We start from the raw sequence: 19692 nt of genomic DNA, 5'->3' as shown, positions 1-19692 counted from the left end.
GCGTCGACTTGTTGGTAAAGAGCTTCTTTTTCCAGCGCTTCTACCAGAAGCTGCAGGTTTATGTGAAACATTTGGAGGCAAAAAACAGAGGATCAAACCGGATTTTCATCCGTGACATGAAAGCTGGCATTTTTATTTTTTTGTCTTCAGAGAAATAATTGTCAGAACGCGGCGTCTTTCTTTTTACGGCCTTATCGTCGCGCACACATGTTCACTTTTCATTAGCCCACAGAGGAAAGCACCACTCATTGTTGGTGTATTTAAAGTGCAGACGGCCGCTCTGTGATGTATGTGGGAGTGAGGCGTCCTTGAGGAAAATGAAACAGTCTGTCAGGACGAGTGCGTCTGAAGTGCTGCCAGAGAAGAAACGGTTGTGAAACCGAATACCAGAGGGAGGACGTGATCCAACACATCACGAGGTGTCTCCGCACAGAGGAAGGAGTCCGACGCGTAACGTAGCCGACGTGCTGTCCGCTCAGATCTGTCCGTGGATTGGTTGGTGTTCATACCGTCTTTATCACCTTTATCTCAGACCTCACTCCAAAGTCCGTCTGTAAAGTCCCGGTTCACCCACAATAACCGTCTAAATTAGCTCATTTTCCTACCGTGTAAAACTCCGCGGGAGTCAGAACCCATGTGTATTTCAGTAGCACGTCTTAGGCTGTTTATGAAGCGTTAATAATTTAACTTCCAGCTTATTCATTTATTTCTTCCAGCCTCCGAGCTACGCTAACGGGACGACAGCGAGCTAACTAATGCTAACTGTCAAAGAAAGAGGAGACACAATAATGTGATGCTAGCACAAGTTATTTTTAAACGTCTCTCCTCCATAGCTGAGTTATTATTTTTCATCCTCGTTCCTTCATCTTTCTTTTTTCAGTCCGAGTGATATGTCTTCATCCTGGTTGGGGGAAGAGCAAAGCGTTAGCACGTTGCCTCTGCTGTAGTTTAAGGTTTTTATTATTGAGGAGCCGCTGTGCTGTAGTTTAAGGTTGTTTTTTTAATTGAGGAGCTGCTGTGCTGTAGTTTACGGTGGTTTGGGGCCCCTGGGGGCCACGCTGCCGGCCCTGGGGGCCCTGGGGGCCACGCTGCTGGCCCTGGGGGCCCTGGGGGCCACGCTGCCGGCCCTGGGGCCCCTGGGGGCCACGCCGCCGGCCCCCGGGGCCCCGGTGCAGCCACACTGGATGTGGAAGCCGTTGAGAGGTGACTTTGCTGGAGTCACATGAGTGTGATCGATAGCATCGCTCTGTCAAAAGGTGATGAAATCTGCTGAAATGCAGCATCTTCAGAATTTTATCACATGATCTCGGCCGCGTGGTTCAGTTTGAACGGTGTCGAAATCCTCGACGGTTTCCACGAAGCTCTCGAGTTCACAGAGCAGCTTCAATTATCAGGCTTTAAACAGACCCACAACACTAAAATGAAAGAAAGAAAGAAAGAAAAACGCTCTGAGCTGCGAGAAAATAAATCCAGCACAAACCTTCACTGGATTAAAGCAACACTTTATTCTGATTTTGACTAAAAAAACACACAAGAAACATAGAATTCAGAAAGGTTTGAAAACCACAAACATGTTTAACTGCTCTGGTCCAGTTATTAATGTTATTTGCACTAAAACAATATAAATATATAACACACAAAAACATAAATCCAAATAGAAAAGGGCTCGAACACCTCAAACATGTTTAACTGCTCCAGCCTGATTAACCAGTAAATGTTATTTAAATAAAATAACTAGTTAAAGTTTGTATCTGATTGTTAATAATGTTTAAGTATTTTCTATTTAACATCAAAGGTCGAGCAGGAACCTGAGCTTTTTACCAACCAGGTAGTTTACTACTACTAATACTACTACCACTACTACTACTAATACTACTACTACTCCCACCCCTTCTACCCCTTCTACTACTACCACTACTACCGGGCAGTGTGACTACTGACAAATGAAATAATTCTTTTGTTGACTAAAATATAATTAAAAAACAAACAAACCAAATGAAATAAATGTCTTAGTTTCCAGCATAAATCACATGTATCGTAGCGATGGAGGAGTGAAGCTACGATCGTAGCGATGGAGGAGTGAAGCTACGATCGTAGCGATGGAGGAGTGAAGCTACTGGAAGCTGATGCATCTAAGGGTTAAGTTTCTATATAAATTAAATCAGCGTAAAACAAAAGGAAACATCTGGAGTTATTTATCGGTTTAATATAAGATTGTTATGTAACTGGTCCGGCCCCATTTGTGGCCTAAAGCCTGGAGCTAAAGCTAAAGCTAAAGCTAAAGCTAAAACGGGTCTGACCCATAAAATGTGAACAGAAATGTTTAGGTGCTGCAGCCTAGTTAGTCATTAAAACACTAAAATAAAGGTGATTGTTGTGTTATTGTGCGTCTGGTCTGAACCTTTAGATCAAACTGTTTGTGGCCCCTGAGCCAACATGCCCCCCCCCCCCATCACAGTACAGTAACACTATCAGGTCTGAAGCAACAACGTGTTCCAACATGGAAAGAGGCAGCGGGGAGATTTATTTCTCCTCCTGAGAGGCTGTGGAGGATCAGATAGAGCCCCGCCTCCTCCTCCTCCTCCTCCTCCTCCTCCTCCTCCTCCTCCTCCTCCAGGTCCAGGTCTGTCTCTCTGGGGGCCGTGAAGGATACCCCCCCCCTCCACCCCGGCACTGGACCATCCATCACGTCCGGCCCTGGGTATCAGCTGCTCCTATCGCTCCACCTGAACCTCCTCCTAACCTGAGGAGGCGCAGACACCTCCTCAGAGGGACCGTCAGCCTCTCAACTCGTTTTCCTCCATCCCGGGTCCAGGTCTCGCCCCCCCCCCCCCCCGTCTCCCCAGGACCTTTATCAGGGCGACGCTCTGCTCATTAAGGAGTTAATTTTCTCCCTCCTATCTCTGATTAGTGGAGTCAACCTAAAGCACTGTGAATTCTTTAAATTTCCTTCCTTGTTATCAAAAAGAGGAGAAGAAGAAGAAGAAGAAGAAAAAGATTGGAATGAGGGGGATATTTAATCGTTTAAGTCGTCTTCCTGGGGAACTAGATTTTCTTTCTTGCCTCTCATTTCTCTTCCCAGCAATGTAAAGAAATCTTTGCTGAAAGCCGGCGCAGCTCAGTAATTCAGTTTTTTTTTTTTTTTTAAAGCATGAGGATAGAGGAGGAGGAGGAGGAGGAGGAGGAGGAAAAAAAAAACGACTTGATGAAATTCCGCTATCAGCTCCGAACCAATATGCAAAATATCTCGCTGGAAATCAAATAGCTATTATGTTTTCATTTCCACGTCGGCGTATTTGCTTAATGAAGAGGAGACAGATCAGACCGGCGGAGAGAGTCTGCAGGAGCCGATAACCGCCAACGGCTCCCAGCTATCCGCAAAAGAGTGACGCTCCCAGTCACCGGGAAATAAAAAAAATAAATAAGAGAGAAAAGAGGACGGAGGGGAGGAAGGTGATGGAGTGGAAGGGATGGAGAGAGGGCGATATCAAAAGGGGACAGAAGAAGAAGAAGAGGAAGAAGAAGAAGATGATGAAGGAGGAGGAGGATGAGGCAGCGGTGGTGGGGGATGAAAGATAAAGACGGAAAGAGAGGAGGAGGAGGAGGAGGAGGAGGAAGTGAGAATATGAAGGAGAGACTGAGAGAATGTCAGAGACTTTTATTAGGACGAAATGTTCAAAATACAATCGTGATTTTAAAGGTTTCACTGCAGCGTCTCAAGTCGCGGCCGCTTCATCAGGGACCAGCCGGCGATTTAATTAACGCGTTAACGTGGATTAATCTTCATCATGATTCATGTGATTAATGAAGCATCTGCAGCAGAACGACTGTGAACGCGTCTCAGTTTGTACAAGTAGCGTTAGCGTTAGCACCAGCTGAGCCGGTAGTGACAGGCAGCAGAACCAACCCATAAAGATGGAAGACGCTAAACAGCACGTTGGTCCTCTCCATGGGACATTTGAGGACAAAGACACCAAGAGGGACCAGTGGAGACACATAAAGTATCATCACACTCTGCAGGAAGGAGTTTTCTTTCCAGCTTCAAACAGCACATGAACCAAGCCAAGCATACGTTAGCCAGGGATTCTGCTAGCACTTGGGCTAACGCGGCTAACAGCTGGAGACAAACCAAGACAAACCAAGACAAAGACAAGCTGCCAATGCTGCTGCTAATATGTGTCCACTCCTGCAGCCACTGTTCACTGGGAGACACTGTTCTCAGTTTCCATTCCCTCCAGATACGAGCACAACCTGAATATCTCAATGAGAAACTGATAATGGAGACGCCCACATTTCTAAAAAACCTCTGATATCTGAAGCTAAAACATCTTTACTCTCTCATGAGGTGGTTTTTCAGACGCGTTGATATAAAAGTTTATCTCAAAAGTCCAATGGAAACACTTTTTTTTTGGGCATTTCCCATGAGAGACGTCAGCAGAGATGAGACAGAGTCATGTGACCAGACGAGACTTTGCAAAACCAGAGATTACAGATTAAAAATTAATGATATTTAATCGCGATTAATCAAAATGAATCCACAGCAAACCTGGTGAAATCAGACTAATCTGTCAAATATTCATCTATTTAACAAAGAGCTGTCGTCTCGTTTTTCAGAGCAGAACCAAACTAAGACTGATTTAAGACTCGATTAATGCAGCGCCCGAGTTATTTTGGTTTAATGCACCAACCAAACAACCTCCAGAGCAGTTCTATCGACATTTTCACGTCTTAAAAAGATAGTTGAGCCAAGAAGCTCCAGCTTCTCCCCAAAAAAGAAAATCTTTGATTTCGTCCAGTTTCACGTTGTGTTGGTCGTCTTCTGTCTGTATCTGTTCATAACTACTTCACACTTGTAGCTTTTCAAAGACTCTGTACTGACACATGAGTGCGATTAACTCGTAATGTTGTAAAGAGAAGCTACTTCTGACAGGAAGCACCTGCTTTTCTATGTTTCCAGCTGGATTTCTAGATGTTCGCAGATATTTGTGAATTGAATCTTTGAATCGTAAAAACCCAGCGTTGGTGACAGAGGATGAATCACTGACTGTACGAACTGTTTTCTCATTCTGAACCTTGAAAATGAGCCTGAAGTTTGACAGTCTTTACTCAGATACTCCAAATATGGGCATGGGGGGGTCATGTCGCCCACCCAACTCTCCCTACTGGAGCCTCTAGTGGCCACTCGATGAACTGCATTCTGGGAACTTTATGAACATCCCATGATGTTGGTGGAGATGGACGCGTCCTGAGGATCTGAGACGCTAACGGCTGCAGACAGGAAGCTGGTTTTTACTGAGGCTGAACGTACGAGGGTTGGATGCGCGGAGGCCGAGGGCCGGTGACGTTTTAAAGTGTAAAGTTGAGTGAAAGCGTTTCCTGGACGGGGGGTAAAACTCCGGCTCTGATCAATAAGTGGCTCCTCTCCAGAGCGACTCGGTGTCAGGTGCCTTCGCTTCCCTCTCGAGAGCTCACACATCCTCCTCTCCTCCTCCTTTCTTTCTCTAAATATCCTCTTTTAATGTTTCTCTTCACAAGTCTCTGATTTCCTGATACAAGCCTCCCCCCTCTCTCCCCCGTCTCCCCCGTCTCCCCCTCTCTCTGGTGTGTTTTGTGCGGCGGGTTATTAGCGTGAGAGCGGCGAGGCTTGTGTCTGTTTAATCAGCTTGTTGAGCTGCAGGTTTGATGTGTGTTGTCTCTGTGTTTAATCAGCGAGCGGCTCGCTGCAGGTTTGATGTGGACGGAGAGTTAATAAAGCCGAGTATCTGCGCTGCTCTTCACTTTGTTCTGCCTGGAAGACGAGACGGCTGAAGAAGTCCTGCAGCTCCACGTCGTCCCGGCTCCGTCTTCACTTTATCCTCCTTCTCCAAACCTTCCAGCATCAAAGAGGAAACTCTCGCTGATGTAGTGGATGTTTAAAAAAAACTAAAAAATAACGTGTTGACGGGTTTTAAGGGTCGTGATGATTCGTTCTCCTGTTTATCTGCTGATACATTAACAGACTCTTTGTTCCTGGTGATTGATGAGATCACGTGAGAAGTAAAACGGACGGAAACATTAACTCGGTTATTCTTCTCAGTAGCATCTATTTTTTATTCATTTTAAAAATTCCCCCAAACGTTTGTTGATATTAGTTAAATTAAGTCAATACTTATTACATCTGACTTCATATTGATTTATTTTATTGTCATTTTATTTAATTTTTTTTTTAATTCCAACATCAACTCATAGGCACTAAAATCTACTTTAGTAAAAACATTTTTTATTATATTTTATTCCATAAAAATATTAATTAAAATTAATTTTAAATTATTTTATTTCATATTTTTAATTTCCAACATTATTTATTTATTTATTGTTTTTTTTTTTAGTAGAAATGATGATTTTTCTATGAAATAAACTCTCACATAGGTCTGCTTTAATAAAAAATAACATTTTGTTTGGATTTTATTCCATAAACAAAATCAATTTTAATCGATTTGAAATAATAAAATAATTTATTTTTAAGAATATTTTCCATTAACAACATTAAAATGCTTTTTATTTATTTATTTATTCATTTTAAATAGAAATGATGGTTTTTACCTCAGAAATATTGAACACAACTATAAATAAACTCTGCGTATCTTTGCACTAACACATGTAGCGTAGCGTTGACCTTTGACCCGGAGCTGTTTGCTCTGTTGACCTATAAATGAAGAAACTCCTCAGAGACGTGTGATTAACGCTGATCGAGGCCTCCAGGCTGCAGCTCCTCGTCTTTACTAGAAAGCAGAGAAACTCCTGAACGTCGTCTCCTCTCAGCTCAGCCCCATTTTCCAGGATATCACCACGTAACAATTAAACTTTAAAAGTGGCAAAGCGAGTGGAACTTATCACGCAGACCCCCACGATCCCTCTCCACCAGGGACCCGAGGAGGGGGAGGAGGGGGAGGAGGGGGAGGAGGAGGAGGAGGGGGAGGAGGAGGGAGGAGGAGGGAGGAGGAGAGAGGGAATATTTCTCCTCGGCTTTCATCCGAGGAGAAAGTGGAGCTGAAACTTTTTCTCGCTCCATTTGATGTGTGATTGATTCATTAAACCGGAGCCGTAATGAGGGAGAGAAATCATCGAGTCAAACTTACAGTTTAAACAGGAAATATAATTGGAAATTTTACACAGAGGAGACTCTTTGTACAATTATGATTAAAGGAAAATTAATTGTATGAAAATGTCCTTACAGATACAGAAAATTAGATCTGGCGAAGCTCGACAGACCTCGTTCTAAAAATATTGTGTACAGGATCGATTCTCCTCCTCCTCCTCCTCCTCCTCCTCCTCCTCCTCCTCTGCTCCTTCTCTTTTTTCATATTATTATTATGAAGGTCCAAATCTAGCTGTGTTAATTTTATCTGAAATTAGAGTGAACCGTGCAGGCGTGGAAGTTGAAATTAGCCTAAAGATGTTTCATTTACAAAGACAGAAACACTTTGTCAGCCGCCGATTGTTTCCCTTCATTATCTCCTCCTGCTTTTTAATTGCTTTGGAAGTGAAATTAACCGAATTAGAAAAATTGCCTCTCCCTTCTCTTCCTCTACAAGCCTCTTTTATTCACGGGTATTGTTGTGCGCTTTGTATAGATTATAGCCTCCTTTTGTCCCAGCATTGTAAATATATACGCCCCCCAGTCACGGCTTTAGCTCCGAAACAATCCCCGTGTTGGTTCGACACAACCGAGCGAAAATTAATTTACAACCTGTCTGTGTGGAGGGAGGAGGGGGAGGAGGGAGGGGGGGGAGGAGGGAGGGGGGGGTCTCTGGGTGTTAATTTCACTGTGGTTTAGTCACTCAGGAACAACGTGCCCCCCCCCTCCGTGACTTTCCAGTACATCACCAGGAGGAAGGTCTAGTTCTAGTTTAGTGCGTCTGCAGCGTCTCTGTGTTAATCCTCTTAAAGAAACTGGTTCCTGGATTAAAACTCCGTGTGGGGAACCTCTCATGCTGCCTTTTCCTTTTTTTAAATAACTCACTCATTATGAAGCAGCACTTTATTTATATTTTACTTATTTTTATTAAATGTTTCCAATGCAAACGAATTGAGGCGTCATTAAAGTCTTGTTTTGGTAAATTTCTTGTTTTATTTTATTATATTTTACTGCACTCAGTTTATTTTAGTTACATTTCTATTTTATTTTATTTTTTTATTTAATTTTTCCCTTATTTTGGTAAAATAATGATTATATTTTATTCCTAGTTTTATGAAGTTATTTTACTTTAAGTTTAGTTTTTATATTTTTATTTTAGTTCAATTTATTTATTTTATTTTTCCACCATCAGCACATTTTTTGCTTATTTTATTTTTCTTATATAAGAAAATAAAACATATATTATATAACAAAGTATTTTAATATAAATATCATTATATCATTATTATATGACAATATATAATAATGTTTTATATTTATTATAAATCACATCAGACTGTATTTATACCTGTAAGTGCTGTTGAGGAAAGATAATAATGCTTCTATAATATATTATAGACACATATGTGAGTAATTATAATCTATGTAAGAAAGAAGAAGAAAAACGCCGGCGTCCACTCACTCAGACTCTTTAACATCCGTCACATTAAATCCACATTAACTGACTCCGTTTCTTTCTTTCTTTTTTTTTAAGGATGTAATCTTCAAACGGGCTAAAATAGATGAAAAGTCCTGTATAATTACTCTGGTCAGCAGGGATTATGGGACTGTAATTGATAGAGATCAGCCCGGCACTAATCACTCTTTTAGCTGCAGTTTTTAGGTATATACTGTAATTTGGCCCCGGGTTCCCCCTCGGCTCCTGCTATTAATCTGTGGATTAAAGCGTGAGCGTGTCCAATGCTGCAAACGTTCTCCTCAATGAGTCCACTTAGAAGAAATAAGAAAAGAAAGAGGAGAAGCTGCCCCCGTTTCCTGGTCCTCCTCAGATCAACCGTCCTCTGTTTCGTCCTCTTCGTCCTCCAGGTTCCCTCGGAGACCTGGACGTTGGCGAGGAGACCGGCCCGGACAACCTGAGCCTGTCGGGGGAGGACGGAGGAGCCTCGGACCCGGACGACTCTGCAGAGGGCGACGGCTGCAGCTCCCGGCCGTTCACGCCGCTGCACAACGAAGGTGAGGACGGACGGAGGGGGGGAGGATGGGGGAGGGATGGGGGGGTCACATCACAATCACATCACAAACACAGACACATCCAGAGGAAACCAGCTGGAACCAGAACCACTGGACTCATTAAGACATGAAGCTTCTCCACGTCAGAACATTAGGAACTAAAATCTCTTATTTTATCGTAGTTTTAATACGTAATTTTATTTTATTTATCTTGTTTATTTCATTTTAGCTATTAAATGAAATACTATTAAATACTTTTCCTAATTTTAGTTTTTATTTTGTTTATTTTATTCATTTGCTTTATTTAGTTTTTTTTAATTTATTGTAGTTTATTATATTTTACTTATGAAATGGTTATTTTAGTTTAATTTTAGTTTAATTTTAGTCATTTCATCTTTATTTTAGTTAAATTTATTTTTCTAAATGTTTCATCTTTTGTTTTATTATAATTTGGCTCATTTTCTTTCTTTCTTTTCTTTTATTTTAGTTATTAAATGTCTATTTTTAGTTTATTTTTAGTTAGTATATTTCAGCTACTTTCATTTTAGTTATCAAATATTATTTTATTTATTTTGTTTATTTTATTCCATTTTGGATTTTACATTTATGTTACGTTGTAGTTTAGGTATTTTTTTATAGATTATCTTTTATTTTAATTTATTTTCATTTTATTTTCTTTTTTAAATTTCATTTTATTTCTATGTAATTTTATTATTTTGTATGAAGCTTTAGGCTTTAATGAATCAACACGTCTGTGTCCGGATCAGTGACTGAGGTCAAAGATCGATGTGATCACGTTTACTACAGATGAAGCAGGAGGAAAGTGAGTTTAAGGTAAAGATGGAGGAGAAAGTGAAGACATGGACACATGTCCTCCTCCTCCTCCTCCTCCTCCTCCTCCTCCTCCTCCTCCGTGTCTCCAGCTGTCAGGAGGAGGTTGCCATGGTTACGTCCAGATGTTGAGTGTCAGACTCGTCTCCTCTGCAGCAGCAGCAGCGTCGTCCTCATTCCTTTCTAGGTTTCCATATTTCTCCTCTTTTATCTCCCCCCTCTCCCCCCTCCCTCCCCCTCCCTCCCCCGCTGATAGCAGAGTTTTTCACTCATGCTTCTCTTGACTTATTCAAGCTTTCTCTGCCTGTGTGTGAATGTGTGTGTTTTATTTTTTAATCTGAACTATTCCTGCTCTTGTGAAATTTTTGGGGGGTGATAAGCGTCTGCTGCTCGGCGCGCTACGATAAACCCATGGAAATTCTGTCAGGTGCTAATCGAGACCAGATTAGAGATCAGAGATTAGCCAGCGTGTTGTGTTTGAGGTCGGGGGGGTGGAAGGAGGAGGAGGAGGAGGAGGAGGAGGAGGAGGAGGAGGAGGAAGAGGAGTCAGTCTGAACACGAGGCTGCAGGTTGTTTTTTCTTTTTATTTGTCAGTCAATAACAAACTGACTCCTTGTTTCTCTGTCTGTGCTCACACACCTCCCTCCCCTCCACCTCCTCCACCTCCTCCACCTCCTCCCTCCTCATCACTCTGTTGATTTACCCCCCCCCCCCCCGTTCCTCCCCTCTCTCTGTCATTTATCAGTCCTCCATGTTTGACGAAGCTGCTCTTTCAACCTGGGATCAATACCAGGTCTTTATCAGGACGGGCCTGGCTAATAAAGGGGGGGGGGGGGGGGGGGGGGGGGCTCTTCCACCATCTGGAAGACACACACACACCTACACAGTCAGCCACAACATTATGACCCCCGTCCTAATACTGTGCAGGTCTCCCTGGTGGTGCTTTAAATGTTATTGACTTCTCCTCCTGTCAGCGGTCATAATGTTGTGGCTGATCGGTCACTGGTTACAGCGTCTGGTTCAAGAAGAACTCGGACTCTGTCTGTCTCTATTTCTGTCTCTGTCTCTCTGTCTGTCTTTATTTCTGTCTCTGTCTCTCTGTCTTTATTTCTTTCTTCCGTTGCCGTGGTGACTTCAGTTCTCTCTTTCTTAGCGGACGATGCCATCGATGTATCACAGGAAGCTCAGAGCTGATAAGTCGACACGTCACCTCCCTCTCACCTCCTCCTGACCTCTGATTGCCACAGCCTCCTTCCAGCCAATCACAGGAAACTCTCTAAACTCTCCCTCTTCTTCTTCTTCTCCTTCTTCTTCTTCTCATCATAATCTGTCTGATAGACGACAGACTGATGCAGAAACAGATTCCTCTGGTTTCACACGAGTCCTTCGTTCTCTTCTCCTCCTCCTCCTCCTCCTCCTTACTTCCTGTTTAATCTTCTTCCACCTCCATATTTCTTTCTCCTCCTCCCTCTTTTTTTACTTCCTCCTTCTCCTGCTCCTTCTTTCTTCTTCTCCTCTTCTATTTCCCGTAGAGGCGATGCTCCTCTTCCTCAGTAGCTCTGATGTGAAAAGTCTCCAAATTACATCTTTTTTTTTTCTTCATTTATTCTGTCGACGGCATCAATAAAGTCTGGTCTTATCTGAGCCGGAGTTAATAAATAAATAAATAAAATGATTTAAAAGATCCGATATATCGATTCCTCCCATCGGCTTCTTAAATCTCCTCCATCTCCTTCATCCTCTGGTGATGAATCTTCAGATCCAGATCGGAAGCGTCGGGATTAAAAAAGATGAGAAACTAGAGGGAGAAGATGGAGGAGACGCCGCGATATAAATGAATCCGAACCAGGGAACGAGTGGCCACATTCAGCCGGAGACGTGTTCCTAATGTTTTGGCATAGCAGTCAGTGGGCGGGGCTTAAAAACAGAACATCCCCTATCAGAACAGCTTCTCTGGTGGAACCAAAAGAACCAAACTTAACGTCTCAACTATTTACTATTTGTTTCATTTATTAAAACCAAATTAAAGAAGTTCCACCCATTGGCCACTTTATTAGGTACAGTAGCTTTAGTTTGTAATAACTGGAGAACGTCTTCATGACTTGAGACCGAGCTGAAGCTTCGGTAGCAGAGATACTGAGGTAACAGTGTAATAACCTTTAAGTTTAAGTTCCATTTGCTTTAGTTTAAAGAAGAGTGAGTAAATTATGAGAACGTTTAGATTTAATCAGTGAAATTTGACTCTGGTTCTTCTCCTCGGCCGTTTTTTTTTATCTTCTGTGTAACTTTCACACTTAGATTCATCCTGTCGCCCATGTTAGAGCCTCTGATGGGCCGGTTTTTGGCCCGCGAACCGTATGTTTGACACCTGTGGTTTAGTTAATTAAAGCAGCTTAACAATTAAATATCATTCATTTTTAATCTTTGGTTGTTGATGAGTAAACACATCGACACTTAACGCATTGATTAAACAGTTTCAGATAAAAAAGCCGCGTTTTCTGCTTCAGTTCAAAATAAAAGACATTTCTGAATTTTTTTTTTGAATTTACACTTTTGCGACTTTTATATCGATGCGTCTGAAAACTCATCTCGGCTACGATTTGGAAAAACTTCTACGAATGTTGTAGGTTTTTAGAGACGTGGTCGTTTCTGTTTCCAGGTTCTTACTGAAACATTCAGGTTTTGCTCTTTTCTATTGAAAATAGAAAGTGAGAGCAAAGAAATGAGGAAGTTACATTTACAACCAGTGGCCAGTTCATTAGGAACAGCAGCAGGTTTTCACTTTTAGTTTCATGTTTTTATTTCTTTCTTTTGTCTTGACCAACGTGTGAAAAAGGAATAAAAAGGCATGAATTAGAAAAGAAACGTGTGCAGAAGTTGGGAGGCGACAGATTGTTGGGTGACTTTGCCCTGCAGGTGTGACAGGGGAAGTTCAGCTTATCAGATTGATGGAGACTGTCTCACTGTGGTGGTGGGGGGGTGGGGGAGGGGGAGGGGGGAGGAGGGGGGAGGGACGGTTGGGTGAGAATGAGGGAGCGGGGGAGGGAGGGAGGGGGAGGCAGAAAAGTGTCTGTCGACTCCTCCTGATACCTGCCTCCCTGTCTCAGATGATATGGGAGATAATATTGATAATATTAAACGCAATAACTGTGTCTGCAGCTCCTCTCCCCCCTCCTCCCCCCTCCTCCCCCCTCCCTGCAGGATAAAATCAATGTGCCATTCAATGTGATTTATAGCTGAAAATAATGGCGCTGTTTAGGCGGGGGGGGGGGGTTATGGTTTGAGGACGTGACGTGAAACTGGATGATTTATTTGATGCAGATGTTTGTGAGTGGTCACGTGGGCGTTGGAGGCGTTTATGGCATCGATCGCTGTTATCGCTGCTTTTATCGGGGAGGGAATGTGAAGGTAAACACGGCCTTTGTGCAGACGGCGGAGGTGTTATCGGGGGGGGGGGTTAGAGGAAGTTATGAGGAGGAGGAGGAGGAGGAGGATTCAGACAAAGGACAGAAGGAGGAAGGAGGAGCGTCGTCGTTACCATGAAGTCTTAAAAAACAAACCGTCTGTAGGCAGGATGTCTGCGTCTCCATGGTTACCACTGTCCCACTACTACTGCTGCTGCCTTTTATTATGGGATGTCTCCACACAAAGCCCCGCCCACTCAGTCTGATTGGCCCAAAAGATCTTTAGTTCCAGATGAACTTTACTCCTCTTCTACTGAACCAGAACTGGAGATGGAGGAGGAGGAGATGGAGATGGAGGAGGAGGAGATGGAGGAGGAGGAGAACATCCTCATTCTTCTTTCTCTTCTCCTCCTTCCTCCACCTTTTTCTTTCTCTTTCTCTTTCTTCTTCCAGTAGCTGTGACGCTTCCTCATCTTCGTCAGTGAAGGTTTTTTTAGATGTTGAACCGATCACATCCTTTGATCCGGTCTCCATGGTAACGCCTCCTCGTCTCTGATCTCATTAATGCTGATGAAGTGTCATTATTCCAGAGGTTGTTGTTGTTTTTTAATGTGTTAATCAGAAGAATCGATCCACGTGATCCGGTTCCACGGCGTCAGCGCTTGACTCAGCCTAACCCTTGGTCTGCTGATGGTGTAAGAGCAGAGGAGATGTTCAGCGCTGATACGGAGCCGCTGTGATGCAACTATTAATCTAATCTCCGCTAATCACCAGCGAGCGCTAATAGGGAGGGAGCCGCGCTGCGATGAACCGGCTGATACCGGCCGCGCAGCCAAAGTTCAGGCCGCGCGTATCTGGATAAACACTTTCTACTTCCACGTGTGAAGGAGCCAACATGGAGCCTTAGATCAGCAGCAAATCAGCCCCATCGATGGGAGAATATCAGCGCTGATTACAGGAGGAGGAGGAGGAGGAGGAGGAGGAGGAGGAGGAGGAGCTGTTATTATGAATGAAACTAGTTCATCTGCAGCTTCTCAGACTTTGCAAAGACAAAATGTCACCGATGCCTCAACAGATAAATTAATAAGTGGAAAAATACCTGCACCGGCCACTTTATTAGGTACTAGAAGTACTATAACATATAAGGTACAATATATAAGGTATAATATATAAGGTACAATATACATATAAGGTATAATATATAAGGTAGAAACAGTGTGATCGTTATTAATGAATGAATCAACCACCAGAAACTAGTTCATCTGCAGCTTCTCTCAGAGACTCATGGAATTATTTTATTATTTCTACTTGATGCAACGTTTTTTTAGTTTTGGTTGAACTATAAAAACGCTTCCTGACTGTTGGTGAACATCAAATGAATAAATTATTGGAATAAATTCCTTTACTTAGCCGAGGCCACAGACGGCTGTGTCAAAATATTAGGAACACGTGCACTGATTTCCAACATTTAGACGTAGTTCAGTTTTTTTAAATCCTGACGAAGCTGGAGCTGATCTGGATCTAAAGGAGGTGGTGGATATTTAAGATGCTGATTAGAGGAGCAGGAGGAGGAGCAGGAGGAGGAGGAGGAGCAGGAGGAGGAGCTGGTGGGAAAAAGAAACGGGAGGACGTCGAGGTTTAGACGACTGTTCCAGGCGTCTGTGACTTTAAAGGTTTATCTCTTTTTTTGTTTTGTATCCAGAGCCAAGGACACATGACTCTGGAGGAGGAGGAGGAGGAGGAGGAGGAGGAGGAGGAGGAGGAGGTGCTGAAGATGGCGAAGGGGAGGAGCTAGTGCAGACACAGAGCGGCGCTGAGGAGGACGAAGAGCAGCAGCAGCAGCGGGAGGAGGAGGAGGAAGACGAGGAGGCGTCATCGTGGAGAGGTCCAGGTTAGTTTGTGTTCCAGGTCTGTGGTGAAGCCTGAGCCGGTACAGCGCCCCCTGGTGGCTGGAGGCTGCAGTGTGGGCCTTAAGCTCCACCCCCTCTGTGTTGGTGGGCGGGACTTGGGCCAAAATAAAACACTAAAAAGGATTTCAGTCATTTTAGGTCGTTAATATAATGTTGATGAGTGTTCAACTGTGGATATTTTTTGTTTTAGTTCGTTATTTGACCAGTTGCCATGACAACCACTCTGTGTTGACGTCCCATGAGAGTTGTAAAAACAAATTTTTATAAATATGCTCAGTGTATAATCCAACAGAGTGGGCGGGGCATCGTGAGTCTGGAGGAAGAGTGGGCGGGGCATCGTGAGTCTGGAGGAAGAGTGGGCGGGGCACTGTGAGTCTGGAGGAAGAGTGGGCGGGGCATCAATATTGTGGCTTCGCCCACTTCCTGGTTCTAGACTCACATGATGGCGTCTCTCGTATCCCGGGAAAATAAGGACAGTTTGGTCAGTGAGAGGCAGTGGAGACATGTGTCCATATTTATATACAGTCTAAGGTCTGAGGCCTCTGTCGGCCATCTTTGTTTGAATAACCTTTATTGGAGAATGAAGTTGATTAATCTGTAGCTTTAAATGCTAACCGCGCTAGCCCGCCGTTAGCCTGAAGGCTGAAGGTGTGTTGCCCTGCAGACGTGACACAAGTAAATTTATTCCAGTCGTAACGGAAACACACACACACACACACACACTCGGGGCTAAAAGAAGATAACAAGAAAATGGCCATAATTTTATTATTTATTTCGTCTCTTATCGAGCTTTGTTTGGTTATTTATTTCTCTCTGACTGTTGTCTTCAATGAGTTAAACAATGCGAGGAGATTACCGCTCTATCTGCCATTATTTCCTTTTCAAGCTGCGCTCGCTTCATGTCCGTGTGCATGTGTGTGTGTGTTGTAGCTGGTGGGCTGGGGAGGGGAGGACGGGGGGGGAGGACGGGGGGGGGACGGGGGGGGAGGAAGAGGAGGATGTGTTCATTATCGTCCCGTCCCAGCCTCGTCCCTTTAACAGTAATTGGAGCGATATTAATTGCTGCGCGGTGGCTGGTTGATGGTACGATGCTGCACCGATACGGCCCCTCGCTCCTCTTCTTCCTCTCCTCCTCCTCACAGAGTAACTGGCGGGTGGGGGAGGGAGGGAGGGAGGGAGGGAGGGGGGGAGAGGGATGGGGGAGGAGGGGGGAGAGTAAGGGAGGGAGATAGCCCCTCTATCAGCTCCGGAGCAGGCGCTGTCTTTATCAGGAGCACGATTGGCAAAAAGGAAACTTTGACCGGTCTGAATTTTTCTCTTATCGTCGAGCCCCCCCTCCCTCCCCCCCTCCTCCTCCTCCCCTCCTCCTCCTCCTCCACCACACTCCCCTCCCTCCCTCCCTCCCTCCATCCATCCACCTCCTCCTCCTCCTCCGGTCTCTCCATCACCGCTAACAACCCCACTAAACCCTCCTCCATCTTTTTTCTCCTCCTCCATCTTCTCATTGTTTCTTCCTTTTTCTGGGTGTCACAGCGACTGCAGACGTTTCCTCTGCCCCCCCCCCCCCCCCCCCCCGGATAAGACCTGAGCTCAGAGGACAGGTGTGCAGCGGCTGGTATGGAAATAAACCAGCGTTCCTCTCGTTTACTCGAAGAACAAGCTTCTGATCTCGTCGGGTTTTTAAGTTTCTTTCTTCTTCTTTGTGTCTCACGTACGTTTCACGAGCTCCGTGCGTTTTTATATATTATATTTATTTCAGAATAATCTGCTTTTTGTTTCTTTTCCACGTTGCTCAAACTTTGCAAAGAGAAAACGATCCTTCAACAACAAACCACAAAGATAAATTAATAATTAATCTACACAAATATCTGTAAAATCCTGCGCCGGCCACTTCATTAGGTACACAAGTGCATTCTGATCTGAATAACGTGTGATCATTTCTGAGGATTTACTTCCTGTAGAAACATTATATTAAAGCTTCAGTTATTCATGAATAAATCACCAGAAACGTCTTTATCTGCAGCTTCTCTCAGAGACTCAGTGGAATTATTTTATTAATGGTGAATAAATGGGATTAAAGAAGCTTTTTCACTTCAGGAAAACATCACATGTGCTGAGATGTTCTAGAAAAAAAGGGATAAATAATGAAATGACTGGAATAAATTCTGGTATTTAACCTAGTGTGATGACGGCTGTGTCAAAATATTAGGAACGTTTGGACGTATTTTAGCTTTAAAAACAGATCATTTTGCAGACTTTTTAAATCCTGATGTAGCTGAAGCTCCTTCACTCAAACCCAGTCGTGGAAACGAAGCCGTGACTCTGTTATTTCTTATAATAAGGTTCTGACTCCTCAGTCTTTCTAATAACTGTTAAATTACTTGGTTATTATAAGTTAAAAAAGTCTTTTTCTGTTTGCACACATTCACGTGAAGTCGTCTGGAAAAGAGTCTTTTCCTCGTTTCTCTTTCTTTCTTGTATTTATTTTTCTCGTCTTTGGTTCTTATAAAATAATCAAACTCCTTTTAAACTTCCTGCTGACTGTTAATTACACGTTGGAAGAGAAATCAGAATAATTCTGCTCTGAAATCCAGTGATTCTTGGATAGGAGCGTTTTAATTTCCCTCTCTAACCCCGCGATAACGATCTCTCCGTATTTTTTATTTTTTATATATTTTTTATTCACATCGTGGTCTTTGTAGGCGTCGTCATTATTGTTCACACGGGCCGATATTAACATGAATGAGAGGAAACAACAACAGAGCGTTTAATTCATCCTCTGTGGCTGCGCTGGAGATAATTCAGCTCATTACTGGACACCACATTCTTCACTGCAGCGTAATGAGTTGTTTATGTGTCGATGGGAATAAATTCACAGATGATACCGAGCGCAGAGTCTCCTTTCTAGTTTCACAATTTATTATTTTTTCTTTGACATCAAACGTCGACTTTTATTTATTTATTTATTTTAAGAAAGAGAAAGAAATGAAAGAGGTGATAAGTTGGAATGGATTAGAGGCTTCAGCAATTTTCAGTTTCTGTTCGTCCTGAAACAATCAAGATGATGAGGGGGGGAGGAGGGGGGAGGACGGGGGAGGACGGTCGTGGAAACAACGTGATGAGGGGGGGGAGGAGGGGGGAGGACGGGGGAGGACGGGGGAGGACGGGGGAGGAGGGGGGAGGACGGGGGAGTCTAGGTGGGAGCTGCCTCCTATCTGGGATTTCATGATGTGCTAAAGCCGCGTTTTAATCTGCAGTGTGTCCGTACTGCATGATACGCAAAATAAATTATGAGGAGGAGGAAAAAAATAATAAAATCTACTCAACGACCTTGTGGCAGCAGCAGCGGGGGGGGGGGAGACCCGGGGGGGGGGGAGGACCCGGGGGGGGGGGAGGACCCGGGGGGGGGGGATGACCCGGGGGGGGGGGGGTCCTTATTTTCTCTGTAGCTGCTTAAAGTTGTTGGTATGTAAATGAGTCACATTAATCCGTCCTCCTCATTCCACTAAACATCCTCCACATCCAGATTATTAATCCAACTTTATTTATAAAGAACTTTAACAAAACACCAGAGAGAACAAACAAACAAACAAATAAATAAATAAACATAAAACATGTGACGTCCCGGGAGTTTGAGGATTTTTTGGGGGGCAGCAAGATTCTCACCTGAAAGAAAACTGGCTCTGATTGGTGGAGGAACGTGGAGGCGGTCTCCATCTTCATCTTCATCTTCATCATCATCTTCATCATCATCATCATCTTCATCATCATCTTCATCTTCATCTTCATTTTCTTCATCTTCATCTTCTTCATCTTCTTCCTCTTCGTCTTCATCATCTTCATCATCATCTTCTTCTTCTTCATCTTCATCTCCATCTTCATCTCCATCTTCATCTTCATCTTCATCATCTTCATCATCATCTTCTTCTTCTTCATCATCTTCATCATCATCTTCTTAATCTTCATCTTCTTCTTCATCGTCATCTTCATCTCCATCTTCATCTTCATCATCTTCATCATCATCTTCTTCTTCTTCATCATCTTCATCATCTTCTTCTTCATCTTCATCTTCTTCATCATCTTCATCATCTTCTTCCTCTTGGTCTTCATGCATCTTCTCCGTCTTGTTGAAGGAGATTCTGAGGAAGAGGAAGATGATGTGTGTCCAGGTTTTTCTGTTTTTTTAAATCTCATCAGTCGCTGATGTTGAGTCAGAGTTAAACTAAAGAATTAACCTGATTATTTTATTGCTTTGTTGAATCCATCCTGGAGATAAATTCCTCCTCCTCCTCGTCCGTTCCCAGTTTTCCTGCTAAGCCAGCGCTCCTCGCTCCTCGCTCCTCGCTCCTCGCTCCTCGCTCCTTATTCTCTCCCCCAGGTATTTAAATCACCTCCAATAAAGCAGCTGTAATAGTGTTTA

At 43.5% G+C, this 19692-nt stretch overlaps 1 protein-coding gene across 1 annotated transcript in view; it reads left to right on the top strand.

Annotated features, from left to right (window-relative positions):
* Positions 1 to 19692, top strand: part of zfpm1 (zinc finger protein, FOG family member 1) — an 86541-nt gene that overhangs the window by 33828 nt on the left and 33021 nt on the right. The window contains exons 2-3 of the mRNA XM_047595798.1: positions 8984 to 9130; positions 15065 to 15253. Coding sequence (XP_047451754.1) covers positions 8984 to 9130; positions 15065 to 15253 — 336 coding nt within the window. The remainder of the gene's footprint in view (positions 1 to 8983; positions 9131 to 15064; positions 15254 to 19692) is intronic.

This window comes from Mugil cephalus, chromosome 10 (genome assembly GCF_022458985.1).
Source record: "Mugil cephalus isolate CIBA_MC_2020 chromosome 10, CIBA_Mcephalus_1.1, whole genome shotgun sequence".
In the NCBI taxonomy this organism is placed as follows: domain Eukaryota; kingdom Metazoa; phylum Chordata; class Actinopteri; order Mugiliformes; family Mugilidae; genus Mugil; species Mugil cephalus.
The sequence above is the reverse complement of the archived record's forward strand: the minus strand, read 5'-3'. Positions and strand labels throughout refer to the sequence as shown.